The 27,029-nt window shown below is 51.1% G+C and overlaps 1 protein-coding gene across 1 annotated transcript in view; it reads left to right on the top strand.

The window, feature by feature from the left end:
* Positions 1-27,029, top strand: part of TNXB (tenascin XB) — a 62,705-nt gene that overhangs the window by 14,119 nt on the left and 21,557 nt on the right. The window contains exons 5-19 of the mRNA XM_023512932.1: positions 4,588-4,744; positions 4,919-5,182; positions 5,929-6,663; positions 7,807-8,175; positions 9,232-9,528; positions 10,252-10,536; positions 10,895-11,200; positions 12,835-13,167; positions 18,864-19,172; positions 20,236-20,544; positions 21,775-22,053; positions 22,323-22,631; positions 23,025-23,339; positions 23,462-23,764; positions 24,192-24,542. Of these exons, the coding sequence (XP_023368700.1) occupies positions 4,588-4,744; positions 4,919-5,182; positions 5,929-6,663; positions 7,807-8,175; positions 9,232-9,528; positions 10,252-10,536; positions 10,895-11,200; positions 12,835-13,167; positions 18,864-19,172; positions 20,236-20,544; positions 21,775-22,053; positions 22,323-22,631; positions 23,025-23,339; positions 23,462-23,764; positions 24,192-24,542 (4,921 nt within the window). The remainder of the gene's footprint in view (positions 1-4,587; positions 4,745-4,918; positions 5,183-5,928; positions 6,664-7,806; positions 8,176-9,231; positions 9,529-10,251; positions 10,537-10,894; positions 11,201-12,834; positions 13,168-18,863; positions 19,173-20,235; positions 20,545-21,774; positions 22,054-22,322; positions 22,632-23,024; positions 23,340-23,461; positions 23,765-24,191; positions 24,543-27,029) is intronic.

The following is a 27,029-nucleotide window of genomic DNA, read 5'->3' as shown; positions in this document are numbered from 1 at the left end:
ATAATCAGTGGTTGAGTCCAGGTGGCTGTGTTCCTGAAGCTGCTGTAAAGGCCTTCTCCTGGGCATGAAGGCACCTGCAGCATCTCCAGCAAGTGTTGGTCCTGTGTGGTTGAAACACTCTGGTGTCAGTGAGCTCAGTACTTCCTGAGGCAGTTCAATCCATTTTTGGTTATCACTGTGAGTCAGTTCTTTTTGTTGTTGCTGAATCCAAATCTGCCCCATCTTAACATCTGTCTATTGGCCCTGTCTGGGAATTCACCAGCAGTTAGAACTTTTTTTGCTTTCCCTGTTTCCTGCACACAGGCCTTCAGGTATTTAGAAACATCAGCCATCACATCACCCTTCATTCCCCAGGCAAAACACCCTGGTGTCTTCTTCCTTTCCCCTAATTCTTTGTTCTCGGAATTCTTCACCTTCCTGTGCCTCCTGCTTTTTAAATGCCTCTTCCCCCTGCCCCCCCCCAAAAAAGTAAGGGTAGAAGGGAACACACTGGCTAATTCTGGAGTCATTGGCACTTTTCTCAGAGTTGGCATATATTAACTTATCATTACACAAACTGTCAGGTATTTGGTTTTTAAAGTAACTTTTTATTATAAAAGTTACATAGGCCCAATGCAGAAAATTTAGAAAATACAGACATGCAAGGGAAAAAAATGGAAGGAAGGAAGAGAGGGAGAAAGGAAAACAACATTCAACTGTACACACTTTTTCAGCCTAAATATAGGCCTTTGCATTTGACTGTGTTCAATGTTATCTTTTTTGGTTTGGGCCAAGCTGTCTAGGCTGTTGCAATAATTTGAGTCTGTGAACTTGTTCTCCCACATCCATGTCATCAGCACATTGCAAAACATTTTTCTTTGTCTCCCTCCAACTTACTCTTAAAACATTAGGGGGGCACCCTAAGGACAAAGCCCTGTGGCCTCTCATTAGTGACCCCCTTTTATGCAGAGCTGGCTTTTAGGATATGGCCGTTTCCCCAGTTCCAAATCATCTGACATTTTCTCCATCTAACTCATGTTTTCCTCAATCATCCCACTAATACCATAGCATGTGGGCCATGCTACTCTCATCTTCATCAGCCTAGACAGGACTCTGGAAAAATGCATGCATCCCTGGACCTAAAACCTCAGAAGGCACTAGGACAGACAGACAAGAACAGCTCAGAAGTGCTGTCCGTCATCCTTATAACACCTTGCCTGGTCTTCCCATTATACCCTCAGGCCAGACCTCTACCATGTTCTGTCTCTCCTTATTTTTTAGCCAAAGCAGAGGCATAAATCCCTACTTTGTGGTGCAACCAAGATAGCTTGGATTTTTTCTTCCGTTTAAACATTTTTTTTGTTGTTGTTATAAAAATAATTTAATCACGAGACAAAAATTTGGCAACTGGAGAAAAGAAAAACAATTCTTGGCTGCTCCACACTAAGACAAGCACTGCTAACATTATAAAGTGTTTCTCCCACTCTCCTCTTCTTTGTGTATATTATTTATATAGCTCTAATCTTGACGGGGTGGAACTTTTAAAAGAAACTTTCCTAAGAAAGTTCAAGGGAAGAAGAATTAAAATAAACACTCAAGATAAGAGGAACTTTCAGGGCAGCAGTTATCTTCTGCTCTAAGTAAATAAATATAAACTCATCCTTGGGCATTCTCAAGGGTGCTGCTTTCTAGTTAAACCTCAAGGCTTCCTCACCCAAAGCCAGGTATGCCACTGGCTTGTGCCAGACTTGGCCCTGTTCTTGGCTCATTTGCCATGCTCTGTACCTTTTGCCTTACTTAGCCAGTGCTCTGTGCATTTCTGTTGGCATGGAGTATATTCAATAGCTGGCTGCCTGCCAGCTGCTGCCATCTTCCCAGAAGCATTTACTTCTCAAAGCTCAAACTCTACTAATCCTGACCAAAAGACACACTTAGTTACTGGAATTATTTTCAGAATGCAGAAAAGGAATGTTCCTCCTCTCCTTGCATATATAGCATTGGTATTGTGACTCAATGGTTCTCAAAGTGTATTCCTTGATCTGCAGCATCAGCATCACTTGGGAGCTTGTTAGAAATGCAAATTGTCAGACTCTGTCCCCAGATCTACTAGGCAGAAGATCTGGGGGTGAAGCCCAGCAGCTGGTGTTGCAACAAGCCCTCCAAATGATTCTGGGGCACCTCAAGCTTGAAGACCACTACTTTAAGAAATGTTACCACTGGCTTGGCGCCTGTGGCTCAAGTGGCTAAGGCGCCAGCCACATACACCTGAGCTGGCAGGTTCAAATCCAGCCCCGGCCTGCCAAACAACAATGATGGCTGCAACCAAAAAATAGCCAGGCGTTGTGGTGGGCGCCTGTAGTCCCAGCTACTTGGGAGGTGGAGGCAAGAGAATCGCTTAAGCCCAGGAGTTGGAGGTTGCTGTGAGCTGTGATGAAACAGCACTCTACCCAGGGCGACAGTGTGAGGCTCTGTCTCAAAAAAAAAAAAAAAAAAATGAAAGGAAGAAATGTTGCCATTTTGAAAATGCTAGCTCCTCTATAAATGTGAGAGAAAGCATAGGGAAACTGAGGGAGGTAAGCCTCTGAATCAGAAAGAGATGCAGGTATTCCTTGCCTTGAAATGAGGGCTAGGTCAAGTGTTCATTGACACATAAGGGCATGCAGCCTCAGAAATGTTTTTGCTTGTCTAAAAAGGGAGATGAGGGTGAAGGAAGCTCCAGGGAACATCCAAGGTGTAGTCCTCTATCTGGAGCCACAAGGCTGATACTGAGAATAATGAAAAAAACTCTCCAAGAACAAAGTCTGTGAAGCAGCCAAGCTTTATCCAAGGGGCAGAGCCAGGTGCCAGCACCTGGCTAGAGAGCCTGCCCCAGATCAGCAAGATGGTGCTGGGAGACAGGGATTAAGAGAGCAGGCTTTCAAGGGACAGTTCCCAAATGAATTTCAGTAGGAGCCAAGGTGTCTATATGTAAATATAGGTTGGTCTGAAGGGAGAAAGAGAACTCTGGTGATAGACTTGCCTTGATGATAGACTGAAAGAACCAGACATCATCAGAGAGCATCCAAGGTGTTGGGGAGAGGCATTGTGGTAACAAAAAGGGAGAGAAGGGGACACAACAACAAGAGAGACTCTACTTAACAAATGCAAATATTGTAACCTAGTTGTTTATACCCTCATATTAACCTGAAATTTAAAAGGGTCGGGGAGAGATGGAGACACAGAGAATGAACAAGTAAATTTCAGGATGCCTGAGAATTTCATAAGCCAAACCAAGGCTTCCCAGGCTGAGGTACCCTAAGGTAGGGTGAATAGAAGAAGGATAGAGGTCCTGTGTGCCCAGGAACCTCTTCAGCCCAGAAAACTAACAAAGTTTTATTTCACCCTCAACCCAGAAATCTCTACGTGGCCTTCTCATCTGGTTTTATACTTTGGTATTTACTGTGTTGATTTCCCCACAGTTCTCTTGGTTTAGGAGAGTACCTTTTGAAATTTCCAATCCTACTTGGCTGAATGAAGGTGTCCCCATCACGGCCAACATAGCTAAGCAGAACAGAGTGTCCTAAGAGGCTGTCCTAGCTGGACAGCCCAGTGAAATCAGATGTCCAGTTCCTCCTGTTTCCCCGGCAGTTGGCATTTCAGGGCAACCTAACTGGAGCATCGGCCCTGCTGATTTCCTCCAGGACAACCACACATAATCACAATACCTTAAATGTACACTTGGAGGAGGGCCATTTTCTTATAGGCATTTGCTACACATAGAGGTTTGTGTAAGTATCTAATAAAACTCAAGGTGTATACAGACATTTAGTTACTTGAGTTTAAGCTACCTAAGGACAGGGACCCTATCTTTTATTTTTCTGTCTCCAATGCCCAGCATTATGCCAGATAGAAAATCAGCAATAAGGAAACATTTTTGTGGAAATCTGAGAAGTAGGGGCTTGTTTTGAGGAGCCTACAAGCCTGCTGAAGAGACAAAAAAAGTCCCTACCGGGAAACGTTATGATGCAGGTCACACTTAAATTACACAGCTGCGGGTAGACATCTGCCAGGAGGTTCAGGCTGAGGCAGATGCTTTCAGAAGGAAATGAGACTTGAAGGGGCATCCCTAATTTACTTCATGTCTTCTCAAAGGAACAAGCTTAGGATAAGCCTCCTCATGCCCAGGTAGTCTGGGGGGAAAGTCAAAGGGCAAATCCTGGTGCATGTCAGATGGAATTCTGGCAGATGAACAGGGAGTGCCCATCAGAAAGGACTCTAAGGTCACACTGCCAGAGCTTAAATTTCTGCTACTTTCTTGGCATCAGTGACCTTGGCAAGATACTTGTCCTTCTGTGCCTGTTTTCTTAGCTGTGAATGGGACTAATAGGACTTATCTCATAGGGTCATTGTGGGAATTAAGTGAGCTCATATATGTAAATTGCCTAGAACAGTGGCTAGTATGCAATAAGTGCCCTCTGAGTGTTTGCTGTTACTGGTTTCCTCCCCAGCTTGTATAAGGCCGAGTTCCATAGTCTCCAGTTTGGAACTGGAGAAAGGAGAGGTAAAGAGGGATTGAGTAGCAGGGGCCAGAGTGTCAGCCCCTAAGCCACCTGGTGCTCTCTCTCACAGACAGAGGGGATAAGTCCCCCATTCACAGCACGGGTGCCTAGTTCTGCCTCAGCCTATGACCAGAGAGGACTGGCCCCTGGCCAAGAGTACCAGGTCACGGTCCGTGCCCTTCAAGGGACCAGCTGGGGCCCTCCTGCCTCCAAGACCATCACCACTAGTAAGAGTTGGGGCTGTGGGGGTGGGATTGTGTGTGGAGACCTGGATTAGAGAGGCAATCTGCCCTCCAGGAGGAGGGGGGGAGGAACTGGATTGTGGGTAGGCTCTTGGAAGCACAGCTAATGACTTAAGAACCAGACACCCACATGAGCCCTCCTCTTTCTAACCTGACTAGTGATCGATGGTCCCCAGGACCTCCGAGTGGTGGCTGTGACACCAACCACACTGGAGCTCAACTGGCTGCGCCCTCAGGCTGAGGTGGACCGATTTGTGGTGTCCTATGTCAGTGCTGGCAACCAGAGGGTGCGTCTGGAAGTGCCCCCTGAAGCAGATGGAACATTGCTGACTGACTTGATGCCAGGCGTGGAGTATGTGGTGACTGTCACAGCAGAGCGGGGCCGGGCAGTCAGCTACCCAACTTCTGTCAGGGCCAACACAGGTATGGCTGGTTAGAGGTTAGGGAAGGGCCCTGATTTCCAAAATGTGGAGCCCCCTCCTCAGGAGCCCAGGCCTAGCACCTACAGGCTCCTCTGAATGCATTTGGCAGGGTGCCTGGCAGTCTCAAAGCACCTTCTGGGGTCCTCACTCTGTCCTGAAGACAGTTTGCAGGTTTGACTATGGGAAGAACTGGCCCAGGGAAAGAAGCAGTGAACAGGAGATAAGGCGATGCTGTCTGATCCACTCAGATGAAGGGGGTTCTTATCTCAATTTAGGTACAAGGACAACCCGTGCGCTGACAGATCTTTTGGGGACTGGAATTAGGCAGGTCAAAGATCATCCGTCCCGCTGACATTAGGATTGATTGGTATTGCTGGAAGTTGGGTATCACAGCAGGAATTTTCCACTAACCCTCAAGGTTTCTTAACAGATGCCCGAATCTTTCCTTTCTTTTCCTGTGACAGGGGGATATCCACCTTGCTGTAGCTCACGTTCTCTACCCCCTCCCCTTTCTCTCCTTCAGATACAGGGCCCAACCCGCTGGCTTCGCTCTTCTTTCTAGGGCACCAACAGTGGTGGGCTTGGAGGGGGGTAAGGGGGGTTTCCAGGACACTGACTTCATTTCTCGTGTTTCTCTTTCCAGGTGGGACTGGGACACAGGAATAGAGGGAGGGGCTGCCGTGGGGAGAAGCGCAGGGGGAGCTGCCACTGACCTGTTCTCCCTTTCCCCTTTTTCACCCCTGGCAGCACCAAGCCACTACAGTTATCCGGAGGTGCGCCCTCCAGCCCCGCCCCCCAAGCCCCGGCCTCGGCCGGCCCCGCGGCCCCCACAGCCCCCTCGGCCCTCGCGGCCTGCAGAGGAGGGGTCGGAGCCCCGCCCCCCCCGGCCCAGCCTGCCCCAACCCCCGCGGCGGACGTGGGGCAACCTGACCGCCGAACTGGGCCGCTTCCGCGGCACAGTGCAGGACCTGGAGCGCCACCTGCGGGCTCACGGCTACCCTCTGCGGGCCAACCAGACTTACTCGTCGGTGGCGCGCCACATCCACGAATACTTGCAGCGGCGTCTGGCGGCTGCCGCCCCCGCCGGCTCCCCCGCCCCCAAGCCCGGTCGCCCACGCCCCACCGCCAGCCCTGACCCAAGCACCAGGAAACGGGACTCCAACCAGGGCATCTATGGCCTATCGCCAGAAGGCGTTGACCAGGTGGCTGCGCCCCGCCACCCCAAGCCCGAGGTGCTGGGCAGTTCGGCCGACGGCGCGCTTCTTGTGTCCCTCGACGGGCTCCGCGGCCAGTTCGAGCGCGTGGTGTTACGCTGGCGGCCCCAGCCGCCCGCAGAGGGCCCCGGCGGTGAGCTGGCCGTGCCCGGCACCACGCGCACCGTCAGCCTTCCGGACCTCAGGCCCGGCACCACCTACCACGTGGAGGTCCACGGGGTGCGGGCGGGGCAGACCTCCAAGTCCTACGCCTTCATCACCACCACAGGTAGCGTGGGCTGGGGCTCCGGGACCACCCAACCTCTGTCCAGCCTCACCTGCCGTCGGAGTGCCTTGAGTTCTTCCCGCTGCCTCACCCCTCAGACTGCCGTGCCCCACCACACCCGTCTACCTTCAGGCCCTAAATGGCCCAGGCTACAGGGAACCCCTACAACAAATCACGTCCTCCTGTGTCCCTAGAAGCCACTCCCACAGGCTTGGCATCACCTGTGGATATCTTATGGCCAAGACAGCCTCCTACTTGGGATTCCCAGGGCACTTCTGTCAGGATTGCTGTTCTCGGCAATGAAGGGGCATTGGTGGGGGTGGGGCACCTGCAAGGCTTCACTGGCGCAGTTTGAATGTGTGGGGACTGAAACCAGCAATTCCCACTCTGACTCATTGTGGTGAGGGTGGCTGAAGACTGTGGTCAGTGGTTGCTATTTTCCACAATTTGTCCTTCACCTTGAAGGGACACATCGGAACTGCTTGGGGATGACTTTGAAGCAGTCAGGCAGCATGTAGGGGGTGAAACCACTGCTTCTTGAGCTGCCTTTTCAGACCTCCTGGCTCATTTTACACTGGTCTCTCCCACAGGAACAATGCCCAGGCTTGGGGAAAGGGAGTTCTGTGGCTGCTGTGGAAAGGGTGGTGGACCTCTTCTTCCCCCATAGGGCCCAGATGCCACCTGACCTGGACGTCTGCCCCCACATCCTCTCTTTCCTCTCTCTCACTACCCACTTTCCTCTTGCATCCTCTCTTCCTAACACCACTGTCTCCTCCTTTCTTCCAGGCTTTCACTGCAGCACTAATGGAAGCCACCCGACCACCATGCAGTGGGGAGGTGGAAGTGTGTGGGAAGGGACATGGATGTCTCTGGGGACTGGAAGTCATAGAAACCTTGTGCAGGGAGGGATAGCAGGCTTAATGAATTTTACTTATTACCTGCCCTGTCTGTTCAGTGATGTGTAGTTGGGGCACTTGGAGGACTGGCAGACCTTTGGCAGTATGGGGCAGCCCAGGTGGTGGAACCAGGGGTAGAAAAAGGAGAGGGTCTCTATGGCTTTGAGGCTGGAGGGCAGAATCTAGGGACTGAGGATTCCTTTCTGGCTCTCATACTGGACTCTCTTTTTCTTGTCCTGCCCCTTCCCAGGGTCCTCACCCTCGGGCCTCTTGGGGGCTACCGATGAGCCTCCTCCTTCAGGCCCCTCAACGACCCAAGGGGCCCGGGCCCCTCTCCTGCAGCAGCGCCCCCAGGAGCTGGGAGAGTTGAAGGTGCTGGGCAGAGATGAGACAGGACGCCTCCGTGTGGCCTGGACCGCCCAGCCCGACACCTTTGCCCACTTCCAGCTGCACCTGCGAGTACCTGAGGGGCCAGGAGCACATGAGGAACTTCTGCCAGGGGACATCCGCCAGGCTCTGGTGCCCCCACCCCCTCCTGGATCCCCTTATGAGCTGTCACTTCGTGGGGTCCCCCCTGGGGGCAAGCCTTCTGACCCCATCATCTACCAAGGCATTATGGGTACATCTTGGAGTCTGCTTTTCCTGAGACAGGGAGGAGCTGGGACCATCAGGACTACTTGAGAGATGGGCTAGATATTGAGGGGCCAGTGAAGGATTGGGCTGACATTGGGTCTGGGTGGTAGGAGAAAGGAGGAGAGGAGAGGAACTGTGGGTTCATAGGAAAGATGGTTGGAGTGGGGATCTTAGAATGATGATGGAGGTGGGTGGGAAGAGGGGAGTACTCCAGGAAAACAAGGCAGGAGGGGGAAAGTCCAAGGGTGGAACAGGGATTCAAAGAGAGAGACTGTAGGCCTCTGGCCCTCCACCTACGGCTTTCCTTGGCTCTTGTCCTAGCCCCACTTCCTGGTCTATCCTCTGCCCTACCTTGTCCTATGGACCTCTCAGGTCTGGATACTGACCCTCAGCCTCCTCCTCATCATCATCCCTTTTCCATAGCCCCTGACACACTCTTCCCTGGGAGCCATGGGAGGCTTGCAGTGGACAGCACCCCATGGTTCCATCAGCCAGTTTCTGCTGGGGGCGAAGGCTCCATGAGAAAGGGGCTTCACAGCCATCAGGACTTCAGAAATGGATGAGGTTTGCAGGACTAGTCCAGGACAGGGCCTGGGGATGCCTCACTCTCACATCTCCTCTTGGTTCCTCTCTATGGTACCACCCTCTCTCTGGGTGACCAAATCTCTCCCAAACTCCAGGCCATGTCAAGCTCACCACTAAGAGAGAAGGGGGGCTGAGTGCTCTGAGGTAGCAGCAAGGAGGCCTGAAAATTTCAGGCAGAACCATGGGGACCTAAACTTCCCCCCAAAATCTTGGTGATGCAGAGGAACTAAGACCTTGTGAGGGGAAGAGAAACTTTCACAAGAGAAAGAACAGAAATGAGGGGGAAATGCCTCCCTTCTAGGAGAGCTGGTCACAGAGGGCTGAGGGGTAAGGAAATAGAGGCTTCCAGGGAAGGAGCTATCCAGGATGAAATTAGGTGGGTAGAGGAGAGGGAAGGAGGCAGGGGACAAAGGAATGGGTAAGTCCACTGTGCTTTGTTTTTGCCCCCAAACCCCAGACAGGGATGAGGAAAAGCCTGGGAAACCCTCAGGTACACCACGCCTGGGTGAGCTGACGGTGACAGACATGACCTCTGACTCCTTGCTCCTGCGCTGGACGGTCCCCAAGGGCACATTTGACTCCTTTGTGATCCAGTACAAGGATAGGGATGGGCAACCTCAGGTAGTGCCTGTGGAGGGGCCCCAGCGCTCAGCCCCCATCACTTCCCTGGACCCAGGCCGCAAGTACAAATTTGTCCTGTATGGGCTTGTTGGCAAGAAGAGGCATGGCCCCCTGGTGGCTGAAGCCAAGATCTGTGAGTGAGATCTCCCCCCTCCTGCCCTCTGTACTGTCCTGAAGGTCTTCCCAGAACATTGGGAACCTGCTTTGGGAGCACTAGGAAGGCTTCCTGAAGGCAGTGGTGCATGAGCTGAATCCTGAAGAGAAATTAGTGTTTGGCAGGCAAGGGAGAGGTGGCCACAGGAGAATCCATGTCACTTTCCTGGCTGGAAAGCAGGGCACATGGGGAGCTAAAGGGTCTGGTTTTAGGATTTCCTGAGCCGTGCTGAGGGACTTGGGCCTCAGTTGAGGGCCCTAAAGGCCTCCGAAGGGTTAAGTAGGAGAGTGACATGATTCAATATTTATCTTACAAGTAGTACTGTGGCTGCTGCAGAGATAACTGGCAAAGTGAGTTAAGGGCTGGCAAGAAATGATGGTGGCTTGGCAGTAGGGCTGGATGTGGGAGGTGAAGGAGGCCCAGGCAGTCCTCAGGGTTCTGGATCAGATACTACCATTCCCTGAGACAAGGAACAGCAGTAAGGAAGGTTGAGAACCACTGCTATAGATAGATATGGCTCCTCACCAGGGCATATAGCAGCTTGGCAAGAATACTGGATCTCAGTCCCTCTCTACTCCCTCGACAATGCACCTCGGCAGTGAACTGCCTGCATAACCTCGCACCGCATCCCTATGTGGGAGATGGGTTCACCCTTCTCCTATGACCTATGTCCCTCCCTTTTCTCTGTTCTCCTCCTCCTAGTGCCTCAGAGTGACCCAAGAACTCCACCCCGCCTAGGAAAGCTGTGGGTGACAGACCCTACCCCAGACTCACTGCACCTCTCTTGGACCGTCCCTGAGGGCCAGTTCGACTCTTTCGTGGTCCAATACAGGGACAGAGATGGACAGCCCCAGGTGGTACCTGTGGAAGGGCCTGAGCGTTCAGTCACCATCTCCCCATTGGACCCTGACTACAAGTACAGATTCACTTTGTTTGGGATTGCCAACAAGAAGCGACATGGCCCCCTCGTGGCTGATGGTACCACTGGTAAGTAGTAGCCACCTCAGCGCCCATGTGACCTCTTATGGCCCTCTCAGCACACTTGCCCTCAGCCAGAAACCAGCTGGGCTACCACCAAGATGACTGACTCTGTGATCCTGGTCTGGCTCCTGGGCTGAGGGGCAGCCAGCCTCCCCCACACTGCTGGACCCCTTCTATCCCATTCAGCAGCTCCCCACAGCCCAGAAGGTGTGTCATACCCTGGCTGTATCAGACTTCCCCGGAATTTGGCACTCATAATAATCAAATAGTGAACCCCATATGAGACATTGTGACATTCTGTCCAAACCCCAGCCCCATTCCTAGGCTGCCAGTTCAGCACCTGACTGGGTCCTCTTGTTTACAGCCCCAGAGAGGAAAGAGGAGTCCCTCCACCCTGAATCTCCCAAGCAGCCCCTCCTGGGGGAGTTGACAGTGACTGGCGTGACTCCAGACTCCCTGCGCCTATCATGGACAGTAGCCCAAGGCCCCTTTGACTCCTTCATGGTCCAGTACAAAGATACACAAGGGCAGCCCCAAGCAGTGCCCGTCAAGGGGGATGAGAACGAGGTTACCATTCCTGGGCTGGAGCCCGACCGGAAATATAAGATGAACCTCTACGGGCTTCGTGGCAGGCAGCGTGTGGGGCCCGTGTCTGTGGTGGCCAAGACGGGTGAGTCAGGTCTGCAGAGGCCTGCGTTCCTTGCTAGCCTCCAGCCTGTGAGCAAGTCCTGGCCGGGCTCCTTCTAGCCCCCTCCACCTCCTCTTTCTCAACTCCAATTCTGCCAAAGCCTCCACCCACCTCCTCCTGCACTGCTCTCTAGGCCTCCTTGTCCACCCCCAGCTCCTCCTTTCCTTCTCAGCCCTGCTTCTCCATCTCCAAGGGCAGGTCCCATTTTTCTCCCATTCCAAGCACCCAGACTTATCCTGCCACCTTATTCTGTTCTCTTCACAGATATCCTCACCATTCAGTCATGTTGCTCTTGCCCCACAGTTTTTACTGAGCTCCATAATGGCATATTTTAGGCTGTGGTCACTTCTGAGCTTCTGTCCCTATACGCTTCTGCCACTGCTGCTTTGTTCAGAGGTGGCAGATCCAGGTTGTAGGGACAAGAGCACCACATTTCCCCAGCTTCTTTGCGGCATGTGAAGGACTCTTCCCAGCCCCCTGGGAGTGGGGCAAAGGGCTCACTGTCAGCACAGCATCCCAGCCTATTCCTCCATGTCCCCAGCTTCACCCTTCCAATGCTAATTCCTTCTGTGAATTCTTTGCTAAGAGAATAATGGTTGGGAGCAAAAACTCTGGAACCAACTGGTTGACTCTTACTACCAGCTTTGCAGCTTACTACCTAGGGGACCTTGTGCAAGTTACTTAACCTCTCTGTGCCTCAGCTCTCAAATGGGGATGATAATGGTTACCACTCCACAGAGTCATTAGGATTAAATGAGTTGATATATGTACAGTACTTAAAATAGTACATGGTACATCAAAACTGTGAGCTATTTAAGAGTGAGCTGCTATTTCTTTCTGACTCACTTCCCAGTAACCTTTTTGTTTCTCACCTCCCTACCTTTCCCATCCTCACTGGGGTTATCATTCTTACCTGTTTCCTCTTCAATCTCCTATCTCAGAGTAGTACCCCATGGCCTGGGGAGTGGGTCCCAGAAGGGTGGGTTTGCCTTGTGCCACAGCCTCTCCATTCCACAGAGGCTTGGCAAAGGCTTAACTGCCCCGGATAGTGGTAGTGTCTACAGGCATGTGATGCTAGAGCCAGCCAGAGAAGAGCAGGTCCTTCCTTAGCTCCCACCAGCCCTTGCCCTGCCCCCACTTTTTCCTCACTCTTTCCTGGATCTCTGCCTTAGCAATTTATTCCTTAGGGTTAAAGAGGAGGGAGGGGAAAGGCTGCCTGGAGAGGCCTTAGCAGGCCCCCATTCCAGTGTCCTATCCTGACTCAAGGGGTGGGGCAGCCAGAACCGGGAAAGCACAGGTAGGGAGATGCCTTGCTGCCCCTCCTCACTCTCTGAGGTCAGCACTGCCACTGAACATGACATAGAAGAATCATCAGAGGTTTCCTTTCTTCTCACTTAGCTCCTTTCTCAAATATGAGGGGACACTCCTCACCCCTACAGGACCCACCAGTACAGGATGTAGTTGGGGACTATCTCAGCCCTCTCCATCCATAATGCCCAAATGGCTGATACAAAGACTGCATGAGCCCTAAGCCTACAGCATCAGGAGTATATTTGATGTGTGGACACCAGCAAGCAAGTCACACTTTAAGCCTGTATTCCCCCATCTTTTCTCAGCTGCTCTAGAGATTGTGGATGAGACCCCCAGGCCCACAGAACCCAGCACAGAGATCCCAGAACCCCCAGAGGAACCACTTCTAGGGGAGCTAGTGGTAACAGGATCATCCCCAGACTCGCTGAGCCTCTCCTGGACCGTCCCCCAGGGCCACTTCGACTCCTTCACTGTCCAGTACAAGGATAAGGATGGACGGCCCCAGGCAGTGCGTGTCGGGGGCGAGGAGAGAGAGGTCACAATGGGGGGCCTGGAGCCCAGGCGCAAGTACAAGATGCACCTGTATGGCCTGCATGAGGGGCAGCGCGTGGGCCCCGTGTCCACTGTGGGCATCACAGGTGAGTGAGGGGTAGGGGCCTGATTTAATTCCTTCCCACTGCAGGCCCTGACTTCCCTGTAGCCAGTTTCCTTCCCTTGCTCCACTGTAACCAGAAAGCCCCACCTGCTTGGGGAAGACCTAGAAAGACAGGTCATTAGGGACTGGGCTACAACAACCTTTTGAGAGTCTGAGTAGGTTTTGAACTATCTGTTTCCTTGCCTGTAAAATGGGGATAACACCAGGCAGCACCTATGGCTCAAAGGAGTAGGGAGCCTGCCCCATATGCCGGAGGTGGCGGGTTCAAACCCATCCCCGGCCCAAAACTGCAAAAAAAAAAAAAAAAAAAAAAAAATGGGGATAACATCTATCTCACAGAACTGTTGTGAGAATTAAATGAGTTAACAGATATAAAGCACTAAGATTGGGCCTAGCACAAAGTAAACATGCTATCAAGTGTTTGCTGCTGTGATTATTATAATTATCTTTACTGTGGGATCTGCTTTATCCTCTTTGGCTGGCTCAGCTGTTGGTCAGAATGTGCATGAGCCTAAAGCCATACCACCCTGAATGCACCCAAGCTCCTCCAATCTCAGAAGCTAAGCAGGATGATTGTAACACTGCATTCCAGCATGGGCGGCAAAGCAAGACACTATCTCAAAAAAAGAGCTAGGCCAGGCTCAGTGGCTCATGCCTGTAATCCTAGCACTCTAGGAGGCCAAGGCAGGAAAATTGCCTGAGTTCAGGAGTTGAAGACTAGCCTGAGCAAGAGTAAGACTCCATCTCTACTAAAAATAGAAAAATTAGCCAGCATCATACTGCACACCTGTGATCTCAGCTACTTAAGAGGCTGAGGCAGGAGGATCACTTGAGCCCAAGAGTTTGAGGTGGCTGTGAACTTTGATGACACCATTGCACTCTAGACTGGTTGACAAAAATGAGACTCTGTCTCAAAAAACTAAGTAAAATTTAGAAAACCATGACTTTGATTTTATAAAACTTTGACTATGCAGAATCAAGCCTGGCTAGAAGTTGGGTGGGAGAATGTGCAGAAGACATTGGTCTCTTTTTCATCAGTGCAGCCCAAACTTTCCTTTTTTTTTTTTTTCTTTCCTTCTCCTGCTTTTCCTCCTCCTCCCTCTCCCTCAACCCTCCCCCTCCTTCTCCTCCTCCTCCTTCTCCTTTTTAAAGAGAGTTTCGCTGTCACCGCAGCTAAAGTACAGTGCAGCAGTGTCATCATAGCTCACTACAGCCTCAAACTCCCAGGTTCAAGAGATCCTCCTGCCTCAGCCTCCTGAGTAGCTGGGACTATAGGCATGTACCATGATGCCTGTCTAGTTTTTCTATTTTTCGTAGAGGCAGGGTCTTGCTCTTGCTCTTGCTCAAGCTGATTTTAAACTCCTGATCTCAAGTGATTCTCCTACCTCAGCCACCCTGAATGCTAGGATTACAGACGTGAGCCACCTTGCCTGGCCAAAACTTTTCTTTAACACTCATCTAGGGTGGCACCTGTGGCTCAAAGGAATAGGGTGCCAGAGCATATGCCAGAGGTGGCAGGTTCAAATGCAGCCCCAGCCAAAAACTGAAAAAAAAGGGGAAAAAAGCAGATAGTTGTATACAAAGGAAGCAAAAAAACTAAACAAGACCTTTAGGCTCAGCACCTATGGCTCAGCGCCTGTGGCTCAAGTGGCTAAGGCGCCAGCTACATACACCTAAGGTGGTGGGTTCAAATCCAGCCCAGGCCCACCAAATAATGACGGCTGCAACCAAAAAATAGCCAAGCACTGTGGCGGGCGCCTGTGGTCCCAGCTACTTGGGAGGCTGAGGCAGGAGACTCGCTTGAGCCCAGGAGTTGGAGGTTGCTGTGAGCTGTGAGGCCACGGCACTCTACCCAGGGGGACAGCTTGAGGCTCTGTCTCAAAAAAATAATAATAAATAAAATAACAAAATGATTTTAAAAAATTAATAAAAACACTCATCTAGTGAGTGAATTCACCGCAAAGAAGAACATTCCTCATGCCCCCTCTCTCCAGCCCAATATGGGACCACCTGAGCCACTACATAGGGCTTAAGAGAATCTTAAGCGATTCTCTTGCCTCGGCCTCCCAAGTAGCTGGGACTATAGGTGTCCGCCACAACAGCCTGCTATCTTCTTGTTGTGGTGGTGTTGGTTGCCACTGTTGTTTAGCTGGCCCGGGCCGGGTTCGAACCCGCCAGCCTTGGTATATGTGGCCAGCGCCCTACCTGCTGTGCTATAGGGGCTGCCTATTTCTGTATTTCCACAAACCTCAAACAGATGATGGCTTGGTTAATTTAGTTTCCAAATCTTCCACTCCCAATTTATTTTCTTTGCCCCAGTCAGCATTCAGAAGAGCGAAAAGGGAAAAAGGCACCCTGAGTTACTCTCCTGAGAGCCTGAAGTAGCAGGCTGGAGGCAGGTGCCAGGCCCAGAGGTGCTGCCAAAGCTTTCTCCTGGGGTGATCTCGGATCTGGCCTTTGGTCCCAGGGAACTACACTGGGCTTTGTGAGGCCTTTTGTGAGGCCTTTGTGAGGCCTTTGTGAGGCCTTTGTGAGGCCCCATGGTCCCCAGGGTAAAGGCAGGCTCTGTCAGACACTAACTGAGGTGGTGCAGTAGAGGAAATTTGAGTTTTGGAATCTGACAAACTGAGTTCCACTTCTGGCTTCCCCTGTTCTCAGCTGTGTGATCTTGAAAAACCTCCTCGTCAGCATCCTCATCTTCAAGATAGCAAATGTTGCCGCACTCATCCTAATAGAGGAAGTGATATAACTTGTAGCATGTTCTCAGTTCATCTGACTTTTGCTTAGACCTTCTCTTGAAGGAATCCGTGTTCTTTTTTATTATTTATTTATTTATTTTGAGACAGAGTCTCACTATGTTGCCCTCAGTAGAGTGCCATTGGTTTGAGTGATCTCTGACTCTTGGGTTTAAGTGATTCTCTTGCCTCAGCCTCCCAAGCAGCTGGGACTACAGGCACCCACCACAACTATTTTTTGGTTGTAGTTGTCATGTAGTTTGAACCGGTGTATGTGGCTGGCACGCTAGCCACTGAGCTACAGGCGCTGAGCCAAAGATTAATTTTTTTTGTTTGTTTTGAGACAGAGTCTCACTATGTTGCCCTCAGTAGAGTTCCATGGTGTCATAGCTCACAGCAACCTCAAACTCTTAGACTCAAGCAATTCTCTTGCCTCAGCCTCCCAGGTAGCTGGGACTATAGGTGCCTGCCACAACTTCTGGCTATTTTGTTTGTTTGTTTGTTAGTTTACTTAGCAGGCTGGGGCAGGGTTCGAACCCACCTGCCTCAATGCATGTGGCTGGTGCCCTAATTACTGAGCTATGGGTGCCAAGCCTCATTTTCTTTTTTAGAGACAGCATCTTGCTCTGTCATCCAGGTTGGAATGCAGTAACATGATCATAGCTCACTGTAGCCTCAAACTTTGGGCCTAAGCAATCCTCTCACCTCAGCCTCTGAGTTGCTGGGATTATAGGCGCCGCTACACCTGGCTGAGAAATCTGTGTTTTGATGCTGGATGTCCTGAAACATGTATTTTTACATGCCCTAGATAAAATGGAGGAGGCCCTTTAAGAAAGAAATGGACATTGATATCAGTGACTAGTGCAGCAAGAGGATGAAGGAGCTGAAACCTAACTGAGCTCTGGGGCTGTGCCTGGCACACACAGCACTCATGGTGCCATTGCCAGGGAACGAGACATGGAGCTCATTAGAAACACTTCAGAATTGGAAAATTGCAGCATGGGAACTGTCATACTCATGAATAGTTATAATCTCACTTTTTCCAGTTAAGCCAAGCCACCAACAATAAGGCTTGATGGTGAGGGATGGTTTCATTCCCTCATGAAAAGAAGTACAGAGAGGGCAAAAGTGAGCAGGAAGTGGATGCTACAGGAACTCATAAGGTTAGAAGGCAAATAAAATGAAAGAAAATGCCTGGCCTGTCCATAGTAGATGTTCAATACATGTGGTTGCTGTGGCCCCTCCCACCACCTTCAGCTGCCCCCATCCCTACCCTCCCTACCCAACCTCATTTCTGTCTGCCTGAGACCAGGTCACCAGCCTGTTTTAAGCAGGTGTCACCTGCCTGGAGCCTAGTCTTGCCCTCCCCCACCACAGAAGCCAGACAAACAAGCTCTTGGGTGGCCCCCCCCCCCGACCTCCCATCTGCCATTTTCTCACTTGGGACCAACCACCTGAGATTGGGTTACCAGTGAGGAACGCCTTTCCTACCAGCCTTAGCTCCTGCTGGGGCAGTGGGATCCAGCAATTCCTGAATGCAGCACTCCCATCCTGTACCTGCAGACCATTCATATATCCTACAGATATTTGTTGGGCACCTGCTCTGCACTGGGCATTGGAACACAGCAGTGAGTAAGGCAGCGCTCCTGCTGAGGGGCTCACATTCTAGCAGAGGCGGACGGGCAACAAACTGCACAAACACAGCAGTGATACCACTCTCATCAGTAGCGAGAGCAGTGGAGAAAAGCAAAGCCTAGTAGCTGAGATGGTGACACTCAAGAAAGACCACTCAGGTCTTTGGGGGAAAGAGTATCCCAGACAAAGGGAAGAGTGAATGCAGAGGCCAGCAGTAGGGAAGGGGCCCCAAATGTCTGGAGGCAGCAAGGAATGCAGCGTGTTTTGAAATGGAGTTGTAGGGAGGGCAGGTGGTAGGTGATGATGTGAGAGATGTACATGTAGGAACTTGAAGACCATTGCAAGGACTCAAATTTTACTCAAAGTGAGGTGGAAACCACTGCGGGAACAGGCCGTGACTAACGTGTTCTTCCCTCTGGCTGCAAACCGACAGACCAAAGAGTAGAAGGAAGGAGATGATCTGGGAGACTGTTATGATAATCCAGTAAGAGCCCCTGGTGCTTGGAGGTGACCAAGAAGGGGTCAGGTTCTTTCTTTTTTTTTTTTAGACAGAGTCTCACTTTGTCACCCTCAGTAGAGTGCTGTGGCATCACAGCTCACAGCAACCTCCAGCTCTTGGGCTTAGGCCATTCTCTTTCCTCAGCCTCCCAAGTAGCTGGGACTACAGGCACCTACCACAATGCCCAGCTACTTATTTTTGTTGTTGCAGTTTGGCTGGAGCTGGGTTCAAACCTGCCATCCTCAGTATATGGGGCCTGCGCCCTACTCACTGAGCCACAGGTGCTGCCTGAGGGTTAGATTCTGAAGGCAATGATAGCAGGACTTACCCACGGGACAGATGTGTCATGTGAGAGAGAACACAGGAATGACTCCAAGGATTTGACTTGTGTCACTGGAAGAATAAAGTTGTTATTTTACTGAGGTTGGGAGGTGTGGTGGGAGCAGGTGTCAGAGGAAGCTCAGGAGCACAGTTGTAGATTTGTTGAGTCTGAAGCACCAATTAGCATCCAAGGAAGATGTTGAGCATACTTGGGCCTGGGGGTCAGGGGAGAGGTCTGGACAGAGGATATAAACTTGAAGTCATTGACATGCAGGTGGACTTCCAGCCACTCTCCAAGGTCTCAGTGATAGCAAGTGCGACTTCAGATACCTGGCAGGGACCCAGTGAAGGACTGTTGGCCAGACAGATGTTGCCAGTTAATGCAGTTCTACATCAGACTACCTCATGGGTACCACAAAAGGAGCAGATATAATTATCACCAAAGGAAGAAGGGTTCTTTCTTAATACCTCCCACCATCTCTGTCCTAGACCCCCAACAGGAGGAAGAGACTCCTCCAGCTACTGAGCCCCCCCTGGAACCACGCCTGGGAGAGCTGACAGTGACAAATGTGACCCCCAACTCCATTGGCCTCTTGTGGACTGTCTCTGAGGGCCAGTTTGACTCCTTTGTGGTCCAGTACAAGGACAGGGATGGGCAGCCCCAGGTGGTGCCAGCAGCCACAGACCAGCGGGAGGTCACAGTCTCCAACCTGGAGCCTGCAAGAAAATACAAGATAAATGTCTATGGGTTACATGGTGGGCAACGCGTGGGCCCCCTCTTTGTAGTAGCTGAGACAGGTGAGTAAGGGGTGAAGCAGTCCCCATCCATGGTTACCCAGAGCTCCCCACCCCATGGCCCTTCTTCCAGCCCTGCCTGGACGCTACCATTGCCTCATGGAAAGCCAGACCCTGCTCGTCCTCCTCAGGCTCACATGCATCTTGGTCTATTTCCTGACCCCATTGCTCTCCCTGGCTGGACCCTCCCCTGCTCTCCAGGTCCTTCCCCATCTGCACTCTGCTCCCTCCTCATGGGAATGTTTTCTTCCTATTTGGACTAAATCCAGCCTAAGACTTTCTCTCTCTTGCGATTGTCCACAGCTGTTTCCTCTCCCTTCTCTTTACAACCCTGCTGTGACTTGAACATGGCTGCCACCTCCCCCTTCTGCCCTTTTTTATTGGGGTTAAACCTCCATACATCCCTGAATCCCTTCTAGAGGTCCTCAGCTGCATGGTCTAAGTTGCATTCCTTCTGGCCTGAGCCAGTTTTTATCTCTCTAGGAAGTTGCCCTCTCTCTTGCTCTTGGTTCCTTCCTGCCCCTCATGGCCCCCTGGGCATAAGTTCTCTATGATTTGGGGTTTTTTCTATGCCTAAGAAGAGGAAACTCCATGACTCTTGTGCAGTACCATCTGATGAGACATGTAGCCCTTCTCAGAGCAATGTTTTAAAATCTATAAATGTATAGGATTATGAAGGAAGCCACTTGTATTAATATTCAATTATCAGAATATTTGTTTAAAACTCAAATTCATTATTTAGTAATACTTGGACTTATTAGTCCATTAAATAGTAAGATTTGGTGGCATATTTGATAAACTACAACATTTAGAAGTAGCGATGAGTGTAAATCGTATTTTAAAGTTTTTACAATATCTCTAAAGTGATGTAAAAACATTTATGATTTCTGTCGGTTACAAAGTCATAATACTGCTATGGTTGGTTTCCTATATTTGATCATTGAAGGAAATGCTACATTTCAGATAGAAGTCTGAAAATAAAGGTGTAACACCCCCCTCAAGGCCCTCAGCACCTGGGGCTCTCCTTTGAGATCTCAGCCATGTTCTTTGTCTTCCTGGATCCTAGATGCCCTCCCACCAGCCCCAGCCACAGAGGCCTCCAAGCCCCCCTTGGAGCCACGCCTGGAGGACCTGACAGTGATAGACGTGACCCCTGATTCTGTGGGCCTCTCCTGGACGGTCCCTGAGGGTGCATTCGACTCTTTCGTGGTCCAGTACAAGGACAGGGATGGGCAGCCCCAGGTGGTGCCAGTGGCTACAGACCAGCGGGAGGTCACCATTCCTAACCTGGAGCCCTCCCGCAAGTACAAGTTCCTGCTCTTTGGAATCCAGGATGGAAAACGACGTGGTTCAGTCTCTGTGGAGGCAAAGACAGGTGAGTGAGGACCCCGTAGCTGGGCCCGAGCCCCCATCTCCCTCCCGTCTTCACACTCTCTCTGCCAGATCTTCCCTTTATCCATCTCCTCTGTCTCATTTGAAAAGCCACAGCCTTCCCCAGTCCAAAGCAGGCAAGGACCAAGAGAACGGGGCCAGTTCCTGCTGACTGGCCACTCCCTTGTTGACTTTGCTGTTGTTCTCCTAACTTCTGCTTCTGTTAGTTAGGGGAAACCACAGGACCCTTGCTGGAGGATGGAACATGGGGTGCTGGGCCTCCTGCCTCCCTGGGCCTTGCAGCCCATCACCTCCTCAGAGTTTTGCTATCTCCCTCGTGATTTCCACCCAACTTTTCACCCTCCTGTTTCAGGTCTTTCAGATGCTCTATCTGCCTCCTGCGGAGGCTCCCTTCCCTTCTCTGCCCTTCTCCTGGAGCCTCAGAAATTGGGAACCAGGGGATCCCAGCCCAGCTGTGCCCCTTTCCTGGGCCTCAGTCCAGGCCCTCCCCTGCCTCTGGGGGCTCCCTGTTGCCAAAAAACTTTTGCAATAACAATGACGTCAGTGTCCTCACTGTCCAGGAAGGCAGAAGGCCAGCTCCTTCCCAGGCTCTGGGATGGCTCCTTGGGCAGACAGCAGATCCTTTCCCAATCTGAGCTCCCCCACACACACAGGCAGCCCCCACTCCTCCACCAAGGCCTTTGGAAGTCTTAATTCTCCGAGGCCAGCCAGTGCAGAATGAGAAAGGGAACAAGGGAGAAGTGAGAACCACCTGCATTGTGACATCCTGCCTCCCCCACCTGCTGTCTGCCCCCACAGGGATCCTGTGCCCTTGGGTTTCTCAAGGGCCAGTCACATCACAAAGTATTGGCTCTTGGGTAAGAGGAGACAGGGAACAAGTCTGTGACAAGCTGCACCCTCAGGAAAATAGTCTGTAATAGGTGGGAAGAGGCTGGACAGCAAGAGGAATAAGATGAGGAGGGAAGCTAGGGACTCTCTTTTGCCAGAGATGACTCAGGAGAGGAGACCCTCCCCACTTTGGTCAAGGGGAGAGAGGCATGGGGAAGATGGAGATGGTGATGAGGATAGGAGGTAATGGAAATAAAGATTTTGAAGAGGCAATGACTGAGCTCTTGGGCAGTTCTGGATTTTTCCAACCCCAGAAGGAGGCAGTTAAGGAGTCATTGTGGAAAAAATAAACACAAGAACCTTTCCTCTCTGTCAACTGCCCCAGGTGATGCCAGCCCAGGGGCCTCGCCCCAGCTCGGGGAGCTATGGGTGACGAACCCCACCTCAGACTCGCTGCACCTTTTCTGGACAGTCCCTGAGGGCCAGTTTGACTCTTTTGTGGTCCAGTTCAAAGACAAGGATGGACCCCAGGTAGTGCCTGTGGAGGGCCATGAGCGCTCAGTCACTGTCACACCTCTGGATGCCGGCCGCAAGTACAGATTTCTCCTCTATGGCCTCCTGGGCAAGAAGCGCCATGGCCCCCTGACTGCTGATGGCACCACGGGTGAGGAGCATCCCCTGCTGGGCCCTGCTGTGCTACCCTGAGGCTCTGGGCAGCAGGTGGTCACTTCTGGGGGCTGACATTAAGGTTATTTGGCCCTAGCCACTTGGGCTAAGATCCAGCTCCCAACACCCTTGCACAGGCCCCTAGCGCCAACTCTGTAGGACTCAGCCATGCCAAGCCCTGTCTCCAAACCTTTCCATCCTGCCCTTTGAGGTCACCCAGCCCTCCAGAAACAGCTCAGCCATTTCCTCTCCGTGTCTCCATCTCAGAGGCTCAGAGTGCTATGGATCATACTGGAACAAAGCGTCCCCCAAAACCCCGTCTGGGGGAGGAGCTGCAGGTGACCAGCGTGACCCCGAACTCCGTGGGCCTCTCATGGACAGTCCCTGAGGGCCAATTTGACTCCTTTGTGGTCCAGTACAAGGACAGGGATGGGCAGCCCCAGGTGGTGCCCGTGGAAGGCAGCCTCAGGGAGGTCAGCGTCTCGGACCTGGACCCAGCCCACAGGTACAAGCTGCTGCTCTATGGGCTGCACAGTGGCAAGCGTGTGGGTCCCATCTCTACCATTGCCATAACCGGTGAGTGCAGTGGCAGCTAGAACTCACTGTGCCCCTTCCCACCTGGCTTTCCTGGTCTGAGTTGTAAGATCGCTGAGCTTCTCATTTATATCATTTCCATTGATCCAAAAAGTTTCCTTGTGCCCCTTCTAGTTAGTTTCCTCTGGCAACCACTGAGCTGCTTTCTATCATTATAGTGTTGCCTTGTGATCAAGTCGTGTAACAGAGTCATACAATATGTAGTCTCTACTGCTTGGCTTCTTGCTCTAGCATAATACTTTTAAAATTCATCTGTGTGTTTGGTCCTTTTATTGCTGCCATCTTGCCTTCATTCCTTTCCCTCCTTGCCTCTTCCCAAGAGTCTTGGTGTGTTCACAGACCAGTCATCCATCTCTACCTGTGTCTCTGAACCAGCCTCCAGGGAAGAAATCAAAGCTGCAACCACAGCCCCCACCCCTTTGGTACCTGAGCCCCGCCTAGGGGAGCTGACAGTAGAAGAGGCCACGTCACATACCCTGCATCTCTCCTGGATGGTGACTGAGGGAGAATTTGACTCCTTTGAGGTCCAGTACACAGATAGAGATGGGCAACTCCAAATGGTCACTGTAGAGGGTGACAAGAATGACATTACCCTTTCTGGGTTGGAATCCGACCACAGATACCTGGTGACCCTGTATGGTTTCCATGATGGGCAGCGTGTGGGTCCTGCCTACGCTGAGGCTCTGACAGGTGAGAAGGTCTCTGCCTGCACTATTTCCTTCCTGATGGCTGGGAGAGTTCAGAGGAGAAAAAGTTCCCTTGGACACATCCTACCTCTCTCTCAAGTCTTCTCTCTCCATGCCTCTGCTCAGTCCCACGGGAGGAAGAAGAGGAGCCTTCAGAACCTCCCATCACACCACGCCTGGAGGAGCTGACTGTGACAGATGCCACCCCCGACTCCCTGACCCTCTCCTGGATGGTCCCTGAGGGCCAATTTGACCACTTTCTGGTCCAGTACAAGAACGGGGATGGACAGCCCAAGGCAGTGCAGGTGCCAGGGCACGAGGATGGGGTCACCATCTCAGGCCTGGAGCCAGATCACAAGTACAAGATGAACCTGTACGGCTTCCATGGGGGCCAGCGTGTGGGCCCTGTCTCTGCCATCGGGGTGACAAGTGAGTAGATGATGGGAGCCCCAGGCTGGGACCCAGAGTGAGGTTCACTCTTCTGCTCTTGGTGGCGGCGAAGCAGAAATGGTGGCAGGGGTCTGGTCAGTAACAAAGACCAGCTTGAGGCTGCCACTGTGGCTCCTTTTGTGCCTTCCCCTGGGGTTGACTAATGTTTCCTCCTGGGCAGGAGAGGCCTTCAGGAGCTTTACTGTGTTGGTGACTGTCCCAGGTTCCCCACAGCTGACCCCAGAACCTAGTCTTGTTTGCTAGCTGTGAGCCGAGCAGGACCACTCAGCCCCAAGTGGGGGGGCTCATCTGAACTGACCTCAGCTTCTCCCCTCGTCATGGCCACAGTTTTTCTCTCCTCCTCAAGATCTGAGGACACTCCCCAGGTGCCCTGCCTCACTTTCTGTCTCTCCGTTCTCCTTCTCAGCCACAGTGGAAGAGACCCCTGCCCCCATGGAGGTGGAGGAGACCCCCAGCCCCACAGAACCCAGCACGGAGACTCCAGAGCCCCCAGAGGAGCCACTCCTGGGGGAGCTGACAGTGACAGGATCGTCCCCAGACTCGCTGAGCCTCTCCTGGACCATTGCCCAGGGCCGTTTTGACTCCTTCACTGTCCAGTACAAGGACAGGGATGGGCAGCCTCAGGTGATGCGTGTCAGGGGCGAGGATCGAGAGGTCACTGTGGGTGGCCTGGAGCCCAGGCGCAAGTACAAGATGCACCTGTACGGCCTGCACGAGGGGCGGCGCGTGGGCCCCGTGTCCACTGTGGGTGTGACAGGTAAGTTAGAGCTAAAGGACCCACTGTCACTAAGGCCTCAGGCAGGCATATTGTGGGGGTGGGAGGACAAATCCCAGAAAAATACCACACCCGTCTTAGAGAGGGCCAGGGGTCGAGGCGTCTCAGGAGGTAATTCACTGACTGGTTTGTGGCTCTCAACTTTTCCTTGGAACTCCAGAGTGAATTCTTTTTGTGAGATCAGGATAGATTTTTGAAATATCAATTAATTCATTCAAAGGATATTTATTAAACAAATTTCAAATGTATATACAAAGGGAAAGAATAATATAATAACCTCTCACATACCCATCCCTCTTCCTCAAGCAGATATTGATTCTGGGACTGACTGGCTTCTTTCTCTTCCATCCACTTCTCACCCTCCCCCATTAGAATGTTTTCTTTTTTAACAGCTTTATAAAATATCAAGAACAGTCTGGGCAACATAGTGAGACGCATCTCTACCAAAAGAATTACAATAATTAGCTCCTTGGGAAACTGAGGCAAGAGAATCACTTGAACCCAGGAATTTGAGGCTACAATGAGCTATGATTATACCACTGCACTCTAGCCTGGGGGACAGAGTAAAACCCAGCATTTAAAAATAATAGTGGGCGGCGCCTGTGGTTCAGTGGGTAGGGTGCTGGCCCCATATACTGAGGGTGGAGGGTTCAAACCCAGCCCCGGCCAAACTGCAACAAAAAAATAGCCGGTCACTATGGTAGGCGCCTGTGGTTCCAGCTACTTGGGAGGCTGAGGCAAGAGAATCTCTTGAGCCCAAGGAGTTGGAGGTTGCTTTGAGCTGTGACTCCCTCCCCTACCTCCCCACCTCCCGCACTCTACCGAGGGTTAATAACTGAAACTCTGTCTCAAAAATAAATGAATAAATAAAAAGGCGGCGTGTGTCGCGGCCACTTAAATAAATAAATAAATAAAATAAAAATAATAGTAACAATAATTATGAGTAATAATAATGATAGTAATTCATGTGCCATTAAATTCACCTGTTTTAAGTTGAAAATACTAAAACTTTTTTTTTTTTGGCACTCTATCATCCTGGGTAATGTGTTGGGGCATCATAGCTTACAGCAACCTCAAACTCTTAGGCTCAAGCAATCCTCTTGCCTCAGCCTCCTGGGTAGCTGGGACCACACCCAGCTAGTTTTTCTATTTTTAGTAAAGATAGGGTCTCCCTCTTACTGAGGCTGATCTCAAAATCCTGAGCTCAAGCAATCCTCCCACCTTGGCCTCCCAGAGAGCTAGGGTTAAAGGCATGAGCCGCCACACCTGTACTGAAAATACTAAAACTTATTGGTTGTAGTATATTTACCTAGTTGTGCAGCCATCACCACAATCCAGTTTTAGAACATTTCTATCACCCCAAAAAGAAATCTTGGGTCCAGATTCATTCCCATCCCCAGGCCTAGTCTGCATCTAATCTATTGAAACTTTCGTTCCCATAGATGTACCTATTCTGGACATTTCATGTAAAGGGAATCACATGATAGGTGTTCCTTCCTGTCTAGCTCTCCCTGAGCATGCATGTCTGAGGTCCCTCCGTGTTGTGGCACACAGCAGTACTACTTGGCTTTTTATTGCCAAACAGTTTGCATGGTATGGATATACCAATGCAATATTTTAAAACTAAACCCGAACACCCTATATTTTCATCAATGAATATTGAAATACCTCTCTTTTTAAAAAGACTATTTTTTTTAAATCCACAATATACCTTTAAAAATGAACAGTCAAGGCCCTGTGTGGTGGCTTACACCTGCAATCCTGGCACTTTAGGAGGCTGAGGGAGGTGTATCACCTGACTGACCTCAGGAGTTTGAGACCAGCTTAAGCAAAGTGGGACCCCGTCACTACTACAAATAGAAAAACCAGTCAAGCCTTGCGCCAAGCACCTGAAGTCCCAGCTAGTCGAGAGGCTGAGGCAAGAGGATCACTTGAGCCCAAGAGTTTGAGGTTTCTGTCAGCTGTGACACTCAACTCCAGAGCAACTGAGTGAGACTCTGTCTCAAAAAAAAAAAAAAGAACATTCATACCTCGATATCAAGTTCGCAGGTAGCACTGCAGTCTCCTGATTATCTCATACTTTTTTTACAATTTGTAGCTGGATTCAGGTCCAAATAAGGAAGATACCTTGCAATTGAGAAAACTGGTATTTTAAATAGGATGGTCAGGGAAGGCTTCCTAAAGAAGGTGACATTTGGATAAAGATGTTAAGGCATGCAGACATCCGGGGAAAGAATGTTCAGATAGATGGAACAGTTCATGCAAAGGCCCTGAGGTAGGAGCTGGCTGGCATGTTTGAAGGACTGCAAGAAAACCATAAAAAATTATCAATGGGGCAGTGCCTGTAGCTCAGGGGGTAGGGCGCCGGCCACATACACAGAGGCTGGGTAGGTTCAAACCCGGCCCAGGCCAGCTAAAACAATAATGACAACTGCAACAAAAAAATAGCCATGCATTGTGGCAGGTGCC

The sequence above is a fragment of the Otolemur garnettii genome, unplaced genomic scaffold, assembly GCF_000181295.1.
Source record: "Otolemur garnettii isolate 467f Iridium unplaced genomic scaffold, OtoGar3 scaffold00031, whole genome shotgun sequence".
NCBI classification, from domain to species: domain Eukaryota; kingdom Metazoa; phylum Chordata; class Mammalia; order Primates; family Galagidae; genus Otolemur; species Otolemur garnettii.
Note: the sequence above shows the minus strand (reverse complement) of the source record. Positions and strands in the feature narration are given on the sequence as shown.